The following is an 18092-nucleotide window of genomic DNA, read 5'->3' as shown; positions in this document are numbered from 1 at the left end:
GCTAATTAGTACGGATACCAGAAGGAATTATATACAAAAGTTGATATCTGTTTGTAAGTTTCCCATGCGATGTTCCTGTCTGCAAACTGATTACAGCGGGGAACTATTATCAGTTTTTTTACAATTCACTATGCCTTCAAGGTGCTATCTGTTCCAATCCCATTGGAATCTTCCTTCTTTATGAAGGATAAAGTGGGATTGGGAGATTGTACAGAGATAGTAAAGGTAATAAATAAGGAGTATGATTTACATCATGGAACACTCATTTTATCTCACAAGACAATGTATTTCAACTTATACACAGAAATTGAAACCATTGAAACACGGAAGCAAAACTGATACAAACACAACAATTATCAACCACTTATAGGAAATAAGTGACTTTAATACGGTAGTGGCTGTCATTACATCACACATGATCAATAAACCGAGCAATATCACATCTTCATGAATTTTTTTCGGTTGTCAATTGATATTGTTCATACAACCAAAGATAGTCAATTTGTGCAGTGTATCTCTACAATATATAGGTAATTCAAATATTAACAATGACCACGAAAAAGATGTCATCCATACCAGCTTGTTTTGTTAAATCATGAATTTACTGTTGTAATTTCTCTGGTCCCACTACGTTCCAGAAATCGAGAACTGTATGCAATTATAAAAATGATGTGTAGTCTTGCATTCGTAATCCAAACTAAAATTTGACATGATAGAGGTCAGAGGTCAGGATAATAAGTAATCGTAATTCTACACCAGATTGAAAATGTCGACACCATTATTACACAATACGGGTAAATGAGACCATAATTCACTTTAGATGCCATTTGCGTCTGGTTGAGTACAGTTGCATGACTTAATTGATATGAATATGTACCTAAAAGGGCTGAAATGGCACTTCTGACCTTTGGCATCATTTTTCACTTTTTTACGGTTTGAAAGGCGACTTACAACAGACAGGAGTTTGATATGATTGGTAGTTAAATATATCCTTAACCTGCTATACGGCCAAAAAGATAAATAAAAGCCGTGACTTCAGCTGGAATGCACCTTGGGGACAGACATTTAGACTCTCAAATTTTCAACATATCTTATTTACCACTTGTGGGGGCTAATTGCAGAGCTTTTCGAGTTAGAAAAAGTTTTACTGTCTTAGTATTCGAAATTATAGTTTTCCTCATTGATTTAATACAGCGATGGTGGCCATTATAAATTTCAAGTATTGATAAATGCAAGGTAATTTGTTTCTCTAGTCCCAAACTTTGCACAGATACCAATTTTTTATTCTTGATTTCGTAAGAGTATGTTTGTAAGTTTCATTGAGGAAAGTTTGAACAAAAGTTTAAGTCTTTCACGTTCGGTGAGCGTGCTACCTAAACTACATAACTCTCATATGCTAATAAAAGCTAATGACTGCTCTTTTGCAAAACTAAGGTGGTATATGGTACAGTAGAGAAATTCATAATTTGACCATCACATCACACTTGATCAATAAACTGGTAGTTTGAGTTTTTACTTGATTTTGAAGTTTTCCACTTGGAAAAAAACAAAACAACCTGCAGTTTTACACTTGTAGAAGAATTTCTGACATATTCAGAGAAATACTTAGATAGATAGCTCTATGTTGGGAGTGCGCAGTTGTTGTTTATACAGGCTCTGGAGTAAATAAGGCTGCGTAGCCAACAGACATACAAGTACGGCTATTGGAATAGCCTGCATACTGACCATGCATACTTAGATATGCACACGGTACACTAGTGTGACCTCTAAGAGGTTAGGGTATAGGTCACCAATGTCTAACTATATCCTTTTACGAAGTGTTTACTTAAAAGTGACTGAATGTTCTCTTATCACTGACAATGTCTGGTGGCAAATGGTGAAATACAGTACACATTTATACTGGCAATAGCAGAGTGATTGGAGTGCTTCTGTCTTTAAAATGCACCTGGGTGTTTAAATTGTGTTTCAGTGTGATTTTGTGAAATAATTAAAGACATCTTGGAGATAACATTTGCAGTTTTTGTAGACTTTTGTTTTTTTAATAACACATGGAGATGACGCTTACCTGACCACATAAATACAGCACTGAATCCACTTCCAAAGGCTTTGGAGACAATTAGTGGTCGCACAATACTATGAGACAACCCTTTGGACTACAGCCATTTATGAACAAATGCCAATGTAAAAGTCATTTTACATTTAGATCAATTACTAGGGCCATGGGCACCCACCATCATGAATATTGGCACTTGTCTGAAATTGACAACAACAAATTTAGAAATTCAATGTAATAGATATGTGAAAAATTGAAATTTGAGGAACATTTTGCTTACTAATTAAAATTTAATACATATAATTATATTATTGTAGTTATGATACCCTCATATCCCTTTTGCTTATTTTAGCCATGGTAGTTTGACAATGCTTTCACTAATTTTTTAGAATTGAACTTTTCAAAACGCACAGAAACAAAAACAAACAAAATATGGTGACAGAGAAAACTGAGAGTACAAACTTAGAGACAAACATATCTTCTCGTATATGATTTTTGCATTGAAAGACATTCAATAGTGACAGTCAACAGATAGTCATTGAGGAAGGTCTCCATTTAGGCTTGTTCACAGATTTTCTTAGTGTATATGTTTGTATACATCAAATGGCGAGGAAAAATCATAGAGTCTTTACAATTCTGTAGACTGCCTCACCAACACCATCTAATATCCATTTTAAGCCTAGCACGCTTTTTGAATCCCCTTTGATACAGCCATAGTTACACTCTCTTACGTTGACTTTGAAATGTACACTTGCTAGAGTTTTGCAATATAGCGAGCTCTTCTACTGAACTCTCTGCACACACACCAGCTAAGAAGTAATATCATACAACATATAGACCGTGCAGATTATAGTTTCTGTTTTACAGCCATTTCATCGTCTTACGAACTATTTTGAGTGAAACAAGCAATTAAGGTAAATAGGAACATTTTTTTCAATTACCGGTCACGGCAGATATCAATCAATTCTTTGATTTACAGGACGAATGGGATGATACTATGGGATGATATATAAATACATAAATTAGAAATTTATTTAAATTAAAATTGCTAAGTGTCTTTATTCAATGTTAAAGCAATGTGAGCTCAACATCTGTACCAACTTTCATGAAATTTGATTAACCATTTCTTGACATATCAGCCAATTACTAAATATCTTTGCATGCCATAACACGACTGGAAGATCAACATCTGTACCACGTTTCATCAAATTTGATGCAACATTTCTAGATATACTAGTATACCAATACACCCAAGTTTGGTAGCATAAACCTTTATTCGCAATATCATAGTCTGACGACGTATAAAACAATAGCACGAAGAAACCTGTGCTGAGACCCTTCTCTGTGGATGAGACAAAGACACTTCTCGTCCCCACCCCTGGGACGGACATTTTTGCTAAACCCATGGTAGGGGTGATTAGAATGGATGATGACGTGGCCAAAAGTACCCACTGCTCCTGATAAGAGCCGAAAATGCCTTGCTCCATTCAAGGAAATAGTACTGCAGCCAGGTCAAAGTACAGACCTCCGTACGAGCGAGGGGGTATTCTAGCCGCTGTACCATTATACCACCGCTAACACACTCACAATATCTCTTATAATAATAATAAATATATTTGATATTTAACATATTTTGATACTATACTACGTAACGATAAAAACTTGATATACTAATGACACTTTTCATTGATTGTATTGTGTTTGTATTTCTCAAGACAAGATTTTATGCTTTTTCTTGAATAACGGTTAGATATCGACAATAAAACTATCCAACAGCCCAAAGTAAATTTCTAAATACTAAAAGAAAAGCCAGGTCTGCGTTCAACTAAAAGAAAAGCCAGGTCTGCGTTCAACTATAGACAGTAGAAGGGGTAAGTTTTAACATCTTGCTTGTATCTTGCATGTATACACTTTGGCTTGCATTACCTCGGCTAGCTCTTGCAGAGATCGAATTCTTCATTTCCACTCTGCTGGCAGTTACGATCTATGCGCTTTTAAAAAACACTTCTATAGCCGTTTTCCAATCAGAGATGACTCCTCTTCCGCACATCCCTGGCCATCATAACCGAATGCTTTCTAATCTTACAATGTAATGGGGAGAACTGCTAGAAGGAAGAGATATGTAACCTTTGTGATGACATTTCATCAATATCCTCAACACGTCATTAACTGCATCTGTCTGATGGGCTCAGTTACATGTTTCTCGCTGCTTTCAAATTCCTCATCCTTTTTTAATGTAAGCGTATCTTTCATTCCATAAGCCCCTTATAATAAACACTAGAGTAACTTTATAACTACTTACAAATCCGACAAAATATAAATTCTTTCACTTTAACTTTCGAAACATTTTCCATATTTATGTTGACCTTTTTGTACAATGCAAACTTGAGTCCCACTCCTAACATCATGCCGAAAAACATTTTGTCCAACATAGGTAGTACAACGTAATATGCGTAATGCCGAATGTTCTTGTTGCAAACTATACATATTCGGGAAACAGTAACATTGCGTAATGTACATAGTGTTTTGTCTTGGCAAATCTAAATAATCTGTTCTTTAACATTATTTAGCGAAACAAATGAGAAAAAGTATTTGTTTGAAAGTGAAAATATCCCAAAAATGACAAACGAACTGAAAAGTTGACTCTTATATACAACTCTTTATATCCTTTCAAACAATCCTTTGTCTAGCTATGCCGTGGCAGTGGGTATCGTTTTCAAGAAGAGTATGACATCCCTATAAAAGAATTTCAGTAGAACTTCTGCACAATTTCATACTGCATGGAATTTTTCCTTTCGAATACCTGCGAGATATGAAGTCAAAATGAATTAATTAACATATTTATTTGAAAGCGACTCATTACATAGGAGAATTAACGTTTAGACAACATAAAAATGAAAATCAAATGAACACGATTGGAATTAATTCGGGATAATTGGATCTTCATATTTTTCAAATTATTCAACACTGTTAGGTGCCATATAGCTGAATGTTGCAATATTACAAATTACTCATAAAACAAGTGTGTAACCTAAAAAGAAAAGCAGATGAGCTTACATTTGCAGATTAAAACGACTTTACTTTACCATCCAATTATCCTAAATTAGTTCCAATCGTGTTAATACTATTTTTTGTTGAATCTACCTCTAAGACTTATCAGGGTAGCCAGTATATCAACACACCATTTCATTCTCTTTACATTTTGAGGGGCGTTCATATATTTTTATCAACATTTTCCAGCAAATCTTCACATGGATGTTATTCTTTTGAAAGGTAGCAATTTTTTCCTGCTCAGGTTTTCAATTTCGACTTCCCCCTCTGAAATGTAACGGTCACTCCTTTTCAACTTTAGTGTACGCCTCATTTTACAGTACGATTTTCTTGATACAAATACTGTGACGTAGGTGTGTAACTACTTACAAAACTTCGATATAATCGGTTTTAAGTGAATACTGAGTAGCATTAGCAGATCGTCTTATCATACTCCGTCTAAATCTGTAAAAAACGTCATTCTATGACCTATGCCACGGAAGCAAAACAATGTTCCAAAAGTGTTATTAGAGGATTAGAGGGAATAAAATAGTGAAAACTTCTACCACCTTTTTGATAAGTCCAGCCTTTACTTCACTGTATTATACAGAGAAAACGCCTGTAAGATACCACATCAACTTGCATTAAAATATGAAAAATATATAAAAAATAGGATATATATATATTTCGTTTGCGAGCTTTTAAAATACTTATGCCATCATCGTGATATTTAAGTTAGCGGATCTTGCATGTGATTAGAGTGTTCTGTATTGCGCTGAACTAAAGAACTTGGAGCGAGGGTCCAAGGTCTATTATGATAGGACCATGTCAAATGGACTGCACTTTTACTGCAGAAATAAATATCCACTACTTACCTCTTCTTTTTCCTTCGTCCTTTCTTGTCACATCTTCTGTCTCCGTCCTTGTTTTGGGAACTTCTGTTGGCTTCATCCACTGAGTTTTGTTCCTGTTTCTTTGGCTGCCGGACTCTATCAGTGACTTAAACCACAACAATAATAATATGTCAGGAAACAGTAGCCACTTAATATTTTCTGGCCAAGAGACATGAAAATAAAAAATAAAATTCACGATGTTTATTTGTGCTCTGTTCTGAATGCATTTGTCTTATAAAGTTGAAGTTAAAGTGGCGTTTGTGGCTATATCACTTTTACCGCTGGAGCACTTTAGACTATGCGCCACAGTTCCGATTGTGATAAATAGACAGACAAACCTCTGTAATCGTTTCATTACCAAAAGCAAAGCCGGTCTCTGAGATCGAAAAAAGTGCCCTTAAGCATGGCTTATATGTTTGTATTAATTTTGAAATCTGTATTTCCAATGAACTGTGTTGTTTCAAACTATCTCTTCTCCCTTTCTAGACGTAATTGTTGATCACATACCCTTTCTGAAGCTAGTGATCTGACCACAACCACAGTAAAAAATAGTGGTATGTTGGCTCTTTTTGAGTACATAAATAAAATATCAGAGGATATATATGTGAGCATCATGTACAATTCTACAGTCTCAACCTCAACAAAGGGGTGACTTGACATGTAATTTTAAGAACCTCGGGTAACAGACGAATACACTCAAATGAAAATAGCTAAACTCGTGAGATGTAATGTTAAGGCTGAATTTCCATCACCCTGTATAGTTCTATGCCTGGTATTCCAGCAATTCCGTAATTTACTGTTATGGTATCTACCCGGACTATCTACCTCTTGATCACGGATACTGTCATCACAGGCCTCGTTGATTTGTCCCTGTATGGGGAAATTTGGGCGAGGTGTAGATCCGCCTCTTCCTCGTGCGGAAATGGTAAGTGTGATTGCTGTGAAGGTCCGGTAGATGTACACAGCTCTGACACTAGAGTGCCAATTTCCTCGTACTCTGGACTGTCACGTTTGTCTAGCCGCAGAACATATTCTTCGTTTGTCACTCCGTGCTCTAGAATAATGAGATTATATAAAGGTTTGTTTCAGGAGGCCCGACAAAGAAAAAAAACAGACTGTTTCGGCGAATCATACTATGCCCGAGAGAAACACACGTATGTGCTGTTCAGAGAATATGACCAGTTATTATGTGTTTTGTAACACCCTTCATCCAAATTTTGTTCGAACTGTGTGAACCAAACAGTTTAGAGTTTCCGAATTAGTAACAACGACTGACTTTTTGCAGGTATCAGTGCCAAAGTGACATGTACCGTTTGCCTGTAAATCGTCGAATCACGAAGGAGATTTTGGATAAGGTGTGTTACAAAAAGTGACAGACACCTTGGTGTGTTTGTTGACCGATAGGATCAAGGGCTTCCGGGAAATCTATTACCACAGCCCGGAAAATTCGTATTCACGTGATTTCATTGCCGCTGCAGTACTTTATTACGTGAACGACAGTGTATCTTCGCACTTTAAGGAAGGGGCTATGTGGGCTATGTGGATATTTAAAAGTGAATTAAGAAAGTGGATTACCGTGGTAGATTTTTCAAAATAAAGTGGCAAGATTATTTTCTGAGCCAGCAGTTTTTCTATATACTTTTGATAAATACATTATTGTATACTTTTATCGCATGGTCAGCACTACCAAGGTCATTTGCAAAGACCGTTAGAACTCTACGCTGCTAGAAACAGCGATGTCTCAGTCCTAATCAGTAGCCTCAGGCTGACATATTCTTCATGTCTGCAATGCCATGTATCTAAGAAAGTGGAGGCGGGAAGGCATTTACTCATGGTGTTTCTTGTCTACTCACTGTACCCTATAGCATGATTATGCAATCATAAAGACAATGAAAATATTTTTACTTTTTATGTAGTCACTCACCTAAAGCAAGGCAAATTAAACAGACGTCTTATACTACTAGTATATGCATGCAACTCATTCCGTAAAAGCACACGTACATTAAACAATTACGAGCAATATATTATGAAAGAATGGTAACAGCAATGACAATTATCTCTTAAAATACCTCGTTCGGCGATCACGTATCCATCTATTGGGTCCTTTGGTTTGCATGATCACGTCCTTCTCCTGAATAAATGGTGTTGCGTCCGTGACTCATCTGTAAGTTATGTGCACGAATGTTGAACTCCGTTGGTCCTTGTCGACCTGGAGAGAACAGGGATCAATAAATAACTATTCTTGAATTTTGGAGGCGGCGTCATGGCTCATGTGGCTTAATATCAGAGAATAGAAAGTTCAACACTTATCATGTGCCACAATGCGTTGACAGCATGGGCTGCATCCTTTCACTTTGCGTCCAATCACTAAAATAGCCATACGGTCGAATTTCTCTTGTTGACCACTTTGCGGAGATGTACGGCCCCCCATCCCCACATGTCCCTAGGTTTGTAACGAGATAATAGAAAATGTTATCACGATACAAGGGACCCAAACTTTTCTCTAAGCATGCAGCATTTCACATTGATAAAGATTACATTCAGATTAAAAATCCAGATAAAGATATAAAAAAAAACTTCCCGCATGATGTGAATAATTTAATGGAAGTAATAGAGAGAGCTACTACCTCCATAATTATCCTTGCCCACCTTGCAGTTTTGAGTCACTATTCAGTTGCTTGGTCGTTCCTGCTGGTGACCTATCTGTGTAGTGGTGAGTAATGTTGATGAAGTGAACACCGGAAGTACCAGTCTTTTCACTCATCGACTTAATCCACCGAATTTACCCACAAATTAATCAATTCTCGTCTGCCTGTGAAGCTGATGCTTCACAGGCAACCGTATAACTTACATAGTGGATCAGTAACTGGACGGGAGGAAACATGCAATGCAGAAACTAGTTTAGAATTTTTGTTCCTAATCAGTAGAAGACAGCGAAAAATAGGGTAAAAACGGAGGTTTACAATACTGAGTCTCGATAGCATTTCCCCATGATCGCGTGCAAAAAGTACAACATCTAATTTTACGAGGCAAGCTCGGGAAAAATCTACAAATCCGATATACGTACTTTTCGTCATACTCAGAAGTCCATCTTCTATCCCTTGAATATGTTTTGATATTCGTTTTGTCTCCTCCTTGACACTTTCAATTTCATTCATCATTGCTTGAACTTGGTCTTGCTGTAGATTAATATTCCCACGAGTAAACTGGTTGTCAGTTGAGGAGACGGGGTCTATAACGCTAGCCACTCGCGCTGAGTCCCTTTGTTGATGTCCAGAGTAATCTAAAATGTAATGGTAAACAAAATGGAACTATGTTGCAAATAATTGCATTACCTACCCCTGGGTTGCCAGAAATGCATCATCACAGTGCATGTTTACTTCTTTAACCCTTTCACCACCATGGTTTGTGCCAAATCCATTGTTTTCTATGGTAAAGTTGACCTGTATACAGGAACTGGGGTGAAGGGTTAACCTAAAACTGAAATTCTCGACTGTCATTCAATTTACAGTAGCAAATATTAGACTAATAGTTCGAGAAAAAGTTTAGATAAAAAACAATCCCGTGCTTTGAAATAAAACATGATTTTAGTGTTTTCTTAATTGTTCAGGATATGGCGAAAATAGTCATTTATAACGTGTCAAGGGGCTTCAAAACAGTTTTATTTGCAACAAAATGATTTTGAGTACATAAATAAAATATCAGAATCACAAATATATGACATGCACATGTATTTAAATTATATATGATGCAGACAAGAACAGAAAAACATTAGCCAACAAACCATATTCCTCTGGTGGTGTCCGGGCACCTCGCCAACAACAGGAGCTACCTGAAAAATGATCGACAAATCTTTTTTATTTTTCAATGACCTTTTATTTATCCGTTACATCCTAACATTATTCAGCGTGATTGATTGCACGGCCGATCATTATAAGATGAGTAAAGTCTTTGATAAAATGGAATCGGTTTCATAGTAATCTGAGTTACTTGACAGAATTTTAATTTGTTCATTTCAACAAAAAGCAACATGTAACATTATGTGATCATGAGTACCCGACTAACTCTCACGGTGAAATGTTTTGATTGATATTTCTATACCTGCTCATCATTTCTTGACTCTTCTGGATCTTTCTTAAAAAAGCTCCGAACAGAATCGCTGTCAAGGAAAATCAAAATGCACTTTGTTATACGGTTGAAATATTACTTTTACCACTCTAGCTCAATTACTATGAATATTCCCTTGCCAAGATTCCATGGATGAATATTGTGAAAGAAGAAAGTTTTTGCCGGCAAAATGTTGCGCTCACTCGTTCTGTGTATATCAAGTGTCTGATGTAAACATTCGGCCCATATTTTAAAATCTCGCTCGAAATAAATTGAAATTGATAATGTTTAACTTTTCCTTGGCAAAAGAGGAATACCTAATTTAGTTTGTCTTAAATTTCGACAAGTAGCAGTCGAGGTTTTAAGTTTTATAAGCCATAGCATCCCGTAGCAATTCTAAATGTTGTGCGTATGTGATTATGATACTCATGTACTACATTTGATTCTCGGATTAGAGGATTTTCGACGAAATAATTTTAGTTGGTTTTGAAAATAGTTAAAAAGCAGAATCAAAATTATTCCGTTTGGCGAATCGATGTATGTCGTTAATTATTTTGAGTAATATTTTTTTTATGTTGTTTGTCGATTATAGGATAGGTAGACAAAAAACAATATAGGCCTAATCACAGAGTAACATAGACTATCTATCTTTCTCTATGGCCTAATTGATGTGTGCATGGATGCATGGCTCAGTTAGGCAAAAGCAATGTGTGCAGTTAGGAAAATTAACAATCGCCAGATATATATGACTAAGTAAATGTACCTTGTGCATACCAACTAAAACGATTATACTGTTAACCAGTGGCCAAGATTTGATTGTGTGTTAGATGTATAGTTGGAGGTAGAGGCGACCTTTGACCTTTTTCAATAAATACAACAGCATGCATGTTTCAGTCTAGGTCATACAAAGTTTTTCGGACATCATATAATAATGTACATTCTCCTAATATGAGAAGTAAAAAGGGCTTTGGTGCCCCTGGGCCTAATTTTTCCAATACAAAGCTAGCTATACCTGTGCGTTTATATATGTCTGATTATTGATATCGAATGTCCTTGACTGAAGGAGGGTGTTTAGGTCAGGGTAAACATGTGAGTCTATGGGGTGAAGCAGTACTGGTATAAAGTCAAACTCGCATTTTAAGCTTTCAATTTTGGAGCGAGTGGATAATGCTTTTCTAATTGTAAAAAAGAGTCACATTTTAGGTACGGGTACCAGGAAGGGTTACATTTTACATGGCGGACATCTTCCGATTTCCTCCGCATTGCCGGCCCCTCATAAGCTGAAGGCTCCCTCTGACATAATTACTCGGTATATTAAACGGGTCGGCAACAACTTTTACGTGAACGTGCACGTGTAGTATTTACGTTTGCATTTCCGTACTAAACATTCGCAAGTAAAAACATTTGCTACATTTGGCATGTCGTAAGCCGCCCATCCACACGGAATGATGCACGCGTATCATTGTGCTCTGTACTCCGATACTTGCGAGTAGAGAGCACCGTGATATGCGTGCATCATTCAGTGTGGATGACTATCGCCCAATATCACCTAAATGAACGTATCTGTATTGTTCCCATGACAAATGCAGCTGTCAATATAAGCACATATCATTTTTTGTACGTGTTAAGCTGAAATGGAAAGAGTAGTCTCCCGTCAAACCGGAACGCCATCTACTTGAAAAAAGACTTACGTCACTGCAGAAATTCCTGACGTATCTCTTTCACGTTCATGTAAATGGATAAATCGTGTAGCAGAGCTAGTCTCGGTACCAAGACTACACTTCGGGGCTCTAGTAACCGAGACCAGTAGCTAAGTCTGTACCCGACATTACGAATACGTTAGGGAATAGCTTACCTGTTACGCAGTTTATTGTTATCAAGCAAATTTTGAATAAGCAGTTCTAAACCTTCCTTCCTTTTCTCTATTTTTTCTTGCGAACAAAGAAAGTCATGTTAGATTTTTGTTAATAGTTTTAAACTAGTAGAAGTAGCTCACGCTTCGGCCATCTGATATGCATATAGTACCGGAGTACAATAATATTAAACAAGAAAAGTGATGAATGCCTGAACGATCAGTACCTCGGCTAAAATGATCGTTAGGCTTAGTTATTTATCATCTGAAAAGTAACTGGTCCAGAAAAATCATTGATGAGACTGTCGAGGTAATTAACTCACGATCTTGATGCGGCAAATATAGCACCCTTGTGTACAATGTAGTTTTCGTGGTCACTAGTATATGAATTCTTCACTCCAGGAAAGGCAGCACTTCATAGAGCAATTATTTTACAGTAACATGTCTTTTATGTAGATGGCTAAATTTCATTATTAGTATTAGTCACCCAAATTGAGGAACAACATTGATAATCTTCCCATCCACCCCACACAATCTATATACGCTCTGCTGCCCTGTTGGGAGGTAGCTATTATAAGCATATATTGAAACGGAATGGTATTGTGTTCTTCTCTCAAACCGAAGACCGTGCTTATTCTACAGGTTGAGATATATGAAAATGTAATTAATAATGCAAGGTCACACACTTAATTGAGAACTAGATCCTCAACTACCATTCCAAAAGGAATAAAGATGTTTTACCATATTTTGATGAAATTAATTGGCATTTAAGCGCTCGCATGCGCTCTCGAAAAAGAACAGATTCCGCAGAGAGGGAAGTAAAAAAAGGTTTCCAGAATTCGCAGAGTACAAAAAAGTAATTCGAGGGAGGCAGGGAAAAAAAAATGCTCCAACGTCCATCTGCTAGATTTTTTAGAATATCAAGAATATTTAGAATATCTAATGCTTACAGGGGCCTTCGCCAGTATTGAACCAAAAGCGACCAGCCGACGACAAAAGCTCTCTACACTGCCCTTCCAATTGGCAAACTCGAAAACCAATAGATCACACTATCTGTTCACCCATTGGCACTTTCAATGTTACACATCGAACAAATAAATTAAAATTTCAGAAGATGATAAAATTTCTGTCAGCTCTTTGCTACTGGGCTCGGTGACCCACCCTCTCTGCTGTGCGTGGCGGTACACTTCCACCAGGAGAAGAAGTGAAGCGCCACGCCCAGTAGAGACGCTGAGTTACCAAGACCATTTCCCCTCCTGTTGATAAGGACACAATTCGGTTTGCAAAGAAATCGTAAAATCGCCTTCTACCTGAAAATTCTTTGTTGGATGCCCAAAATAAATGGGTAACAAACTGTATCATAATTGTCGAAAAGGTAAAGCTTCCCCGGGAAATCAAAGCTCACACCTGGTAAGTCCTTTTTCAACTGGTGGGATGATGGGTCAGTGGATAGGTAGAAGGTATTTGAGAGAGAGAGAGAGAGAGAGAGAGAGAGAGAGAGAGAGAGAGAGAGAGAGAGAGAGAGAGAGAGAGAGAGAGAGAGAGAGAGAGAGAGAGAGAGAGAGAGAGAGAGAGAGTGAGTAAAGATGTACAGTGCGTCGAGAAAGCTGGCAAGGGTATAAGTGAAGAGGGCAACAAAGTAATTGTTGTATATTTTGTCCACATAACTCACCTGGTCCAATAATGCTTTAAACTCGCTGTATCTCCTCTTGACTGTCCATCTAGGTCCATCGCTTTTCACTTCTATTGTGAAAAATACCTGTGTTGAATTGCAAACACAACAAAATAAATGAGCAATAAAAAGTCCTATCAACCGATACTACTGCGGTTATTGTACCTTGCTATACTATAGCTTTACATCGCAATGTCAGCAGTTCTTGCCTTTGATTCAAAAAGGACATGTCAATATATCGCCCCCAAGGTCAGTGAAGAGTCCTATGAACACAAATTTAACACTCGTACCGTCAAGAATAGGGTGACAGCATACTGGATAGTGCTTATAAAATTTCATTTTAGTCTTGGGTTAACAAGCACAGTACGCCGTGTTAAGTTCAGCGCCCCCTTAACCTGTAATATTGACTGGTATCTTTTTGAAAACCGTTTCTCTGTCTTCATCAAATTTCTTCCGTCAAAATAACAAATGCCACTCACAATCTATTTCATTGGAATCACATCTATGACACGGTCTTTCACGCGAGGTCTTGCTGTCTCTGCCAAGTTCAATTTCAAATTTATGATCACTTACAATAAATACGAAATTTGGTGAGACGATATCTTATTTTAAATTTTGTAAATTTAAATTTAGAATACAATGCTGAGTGCTAAAATTGAATTCAGAATAGCAAAATAAAAAACTGCAAACATTAATTTTGGCATGGATTGGACACCACAGTATGGCGAGTCCCATGTAGTAAATTGTTTATAAGAGGGAAGGCAGGCAGCTTCCACAGCAAGTCCTCTCTACATGTCTGTGAAAGCCTTTTGTTTTACACATTTTATTAAGTCATATTTAAAGATTCGCGAAATCTTTCGCTAAATCAAAGGAACATATGTAATAATAACAGAACCCTAGGGCATTGCGCAGCATTTTGAGGTTACTAAAGTTTTTTACTCGTGCTGCGGCATATCATGCTGTGTGAATGCGTGAGCTATCGAGTAGGCGAATGATTGGGTGAATGATACCCGTATGTACCAAGGTCCTACTTTGTAATAATTAACAGTTTATGCCTTACCCCATTCAAACTGGTTAATTCAGAAATTTTCGATTGGATTCGAAAATTTACAAATTAGTAAATCTTTACATATATTTACGGGTCAAAGGTTCGAGTAGGTCGCGCTCAAGCCCTTCACTACAATCGCGGCGGGAAAGAACAGAACAGATAGCTAATTTACAGGGTTTACGTACATTCCTTTAAAACACGTAGAAATATAAGCAACAAAGAAATACAAATCACGTATTACATTTTATTATTATTTCGCGAAGGAAATGGAGCTTGTCGGAACTGGCGTGATCGCCAGGAAAAGAAATAAGGGCTATTAACAACACTGCTGCCTAAATTACATCGAAACTTTTAGAAACGTGATTTCTCTCTTAATAAACTATTAAGTAAGCTGTGGTTGTCATGGCTATCTTCTTTGAAATCTTTCTTTGATGTTTCTCTTGATAAGCACAGCTTGCAGACGACCATTTTCGGTTTGCATATAAGATACCAGTTGTTCACAAAGAAAAGTAGTCCGGGTCGCAAGTCCTCATTAACATAAGTTTAGGGACTGGTCACTTTCTTCGGCCTTGGGGATGGTGGATTCATGGGGAGTCATTTTGTTTTGATTTTGGTGATGAGTGGGGGGGGGGGGGGAGTCACCATGTTTGTGAACTGCCTAATGGGAGGAGAGGTGTCAGTGTGTTTTTGAATTTCGACACGGGCTCATACTTGCTTAAAATGCATCGTGCCGGTCACGAATTCAATCATCCAGTTTGCATTTTTCGGCGCGAAAGCGCGTAACTTTAATAAATCAGACATATTTTTTACATATTTTAAACCTCTGTCGCTTTGGAATAGGTCGTGTCACTCTGTTTTTTGTTGTTGTTGTTGTTGTTGTTGTTGTTGTTGTTGTTGTTGTTTTATTAATGTTTTGACGTCGGCAAAAAATAATCTACCCCCCCCCCCCGGCCGAAGAAACTGAGCAGTCCCTTATGGCATGATGTTTTAGTATCGCACTGCAGTGCAAATGCCGATGGTGCGCGTTCCGCGATGCAAGTAACCTGGGGTACATATGGTGTAATAATATACTTACTGTGCCGCTACCATTTAATTCCTTCAAGTTATCGCCTATGATATGTGCCTCTACGATTCGTGCTCCCATCACGGTATCAGTATCGCTTGCGATGAAAGACGACATTTTCGGCTATCTCCTGCCAATCATATACAAATATAAAAAGCAGAATTAGTAAAGCTGACGAAGCTAAACGAATGGCCACTGGCAAAGAAAACGGATGGAAATACAGAAATAGACAGAAACCAAACGACAAAATTGGGGGGGGGGGGGGAACAGGGAAAAGTCATATGAGGCCGACTAGATGTAGCTGGAGAGAGTGCAACCAGAGAGGGGGAAACTTGTAAAAGCAAAGATGCCATATTCTGAGACGAAAATAATGAAATAAACCCCTGTTATTCAACGCAAGCAGGATGCTGATTATCTTGGAAAAATCTGAAACAACGACATCGGGACTCTATTTGGCCACGCCTTAGAGATAATGTTCATATATGCAGTTGTCGGATGGTAAGGGTGTATAATTACCTGATTGACAAAAATAAGCAGATACACGCCGGCTGATATTCTAAAGCGAGTCTGCTCAACACCAAAATCATAGTTGATACGCGTTAGCGCTGACGTTACTCTCACAATAACCGTCGAAGTATGCGTCTATATTTCGATTTTTTATTATAAAGCTGACTGACATCACTGGAAACCCCCTTTTCCCAATTTGACGGCATACATTTATTGGTCAATATTCTCTCGAACCACTTTGATCGACCCCCAACTAGCAACGTAAAACCCCGGCCAACAATCTTTAAATATGGCTATCGTTTTCAAAAATCTGGTCTCGTCAAACATTAACTGAGCACCATTTACTGTGAGCGATCAGACATTATTATTTCTTGTCTGCTGAAGTCAGAGCAAACTACCAGGTGATGCCGAATGTATGGCAGCAGTCACATGCACAAATATAATGTTTACGAAGTTTTTCACTTGTTGATGAAACACAGCGTAAGAGCACAAACAGCGTAATATATCGTCCTCATTTTAACCAACCTGAATACAACTGTTCACAACGACCTACAAACCAACACCAAGGTTTGTGTAACATGACGCACAACCACTTGTTGATTGCTCGACATGTAACTTCGTTATCGTCACCAAAGTGAGTAGTTTTCAGATGTAATATAATGCGATGTTGTCTTTTTGCTATCGACAATATCATTCATAAATCATATAACGCAACTAGAGTTCTGGATGAAAGAGTTATTGTGCAGTTCTCGGACGTCCCCTATAAATATCAGTGGACGCGGAAAGTACTGACCTATTCTCTATAATCCAAGACAAGTTCATAAAATACCAATGGTGATAAAAACATTTAGCGACAAATACAATACTAGCAAGATACATAAACCAGCTGTGTCTTGAGTACTTACATGACTTATCACCCTCGAATTGAGTAACAAATGACATTGTTTTAGATTAGCAGTTGAAATGCTTCATCCAGATAGAACATGGTAAATTCTCGTTTCTCCAATTTTAAAAAGTACTAAAAAATGTACTAAATAAAATGTTGGTCTCATCGTCTTAATTTTCACCCTTATCTTAAGAAATACCATTGTGCATTCGTAGAAATCCGAATTTGTTGTTTATTGTCAATGAATTATGGTAAACGTAAACCAGTAACAGTATAGGATATGGGCGGCGACAAATTATACAGAAAATAGTCGCAAGACTTTAGATTCCTCGAAGACACCGAATTCTTCCCTCTGATTATTCAGATCTTTAACAACGCAATGAGTTGTTCAGATGTTAACTACTTATTATGACTCTGTAAATAGAAACTGTGCATGATACGTCTCTCTATAATGTAGACATTTTTTTCTGTCTGTAAAAGTTGAGAACTTGAAGCAATTAATACATAACCTTACCGATTAAAGTGACCGGCTATTTCGAAGTTTGACACAACCTTTTAATTATTAAACGTCACTCAGATCACTTAGAGTGACCGTGCTCAGATGTTGTTTCGTTGTTGATTCCATTCGTGACAAGGGTCTCCAACTTCTCATGTCACCGTTTCGGACAGTATGTCGAAATTTGCTTAAGAAAGAGTAGGTTCCAAGTGTTGTATGATGACGTATGCTTATATGAGCTGATACGGTGAATACAGTGACAGTCAGATGTTGGCACGGTGACAACAAGCTTGTTCCAGGTACCATAAAATAGGAATTTTCCACGGACAAGCAGTCTGAGAGGGGTGCTGAGCTAGAAATATTATTTCCTCTTAGCGATTGAACACGCTGTCGATATACTTTCATGTATGTTTCAGGCTTCGCATTATATTGATTAAATGTTGATAACAGCAGTGTCGTAAAAGTACACCATGCTACCTGGTGAT

General features: G+C 37.5%; 1 protein-coding gene across 1 annotated transcript; it reads right to left on the bottom strand.

The window, feature by feature from the left end:
- Nucleotides 1-3902: 3902 nt before the first annotated feature.
- Nucleotides 3903-16356, bottom strand: LOC139141492 (sorting nexin-16-like). The gene is made up of 12 exons (XM_070711090.1): nucleotides 16235-16356; nucleotides 15731-15848; nucleotides 13608-13694; nucleotides 11939-13361; nucleotides 10078-10135; nucleotides 9761-9808; nucleotides 9044-9259; nucleotides 8046-8185; nucleotides 6802-7030; nucleotides 5959-6082; nucleotides 5653-5702; nucleotides 3903-4856 (listed from the first exon to the last, which is right to left on the bottom strand). Exons 2-4 carry the CDS (start codon nucleotides 15833-15835, stop codon nucleotides 13242-13244), a joined length of 312 nt encoding a protein of 103 aa, XP_070567191.1. The 5' UTR covers nucleotides 15836-15848; nucleotides 16235-16356; the 3' UTR covers nucleotides 3903-4856; nucleotides 5653-5702; nucleotides 5959-6082; nucleotides 6802-7030; nucleotides 8046-8185; nucleotides 9044-9259; nucleotides 9761-9808; nucleotides 10078-10135; nucleotides 11939-13241.
- Between the last annotated feature and the right edge of the window lie 1736 nt (nucleotides 16357-18092).

Source organism: Ptychodera flava, chromosome 10, assembly GCF_041260155.1.
Source record: "Ptychodera flava strain L36383 chromosome 10, AS_Pfla_20210202, whole genome shotgun sequence".
Taxonomy (NCBI): Eukaryota; Metazoa; Hemichordata; class Enteropneusta; family Ptychoderidae; genus Ptychodera; species Ptychodera flava.
Note: the sequence above shows the minus strand (reverse complement) of the source record. Positions and strands in the feature narration are given on the sequence as shown.

Coding starts and splice junctions, on each gene's coding strand:
- LOC139141492 (XM_070711090.1), bottom strand. CDS start 15,835: ATGTCGTCTTTCATCGCAAGCGATACTGATACCGTGATGGGAGCACGA. Junction 13,695..15,730: donor AATTAAATGGTAGCGGCACA/GTAAGTATATTA, acceptor AATTCAACACAG/GTATTTTTCACAATAGAAGT. Junction 13,362..13,607: donor TTAAAGCATTATTGGACCAG/GTGAGTTATGTG, acceptor TCATCCCACCAG/TTGAAAAAGGACTTACCAGG.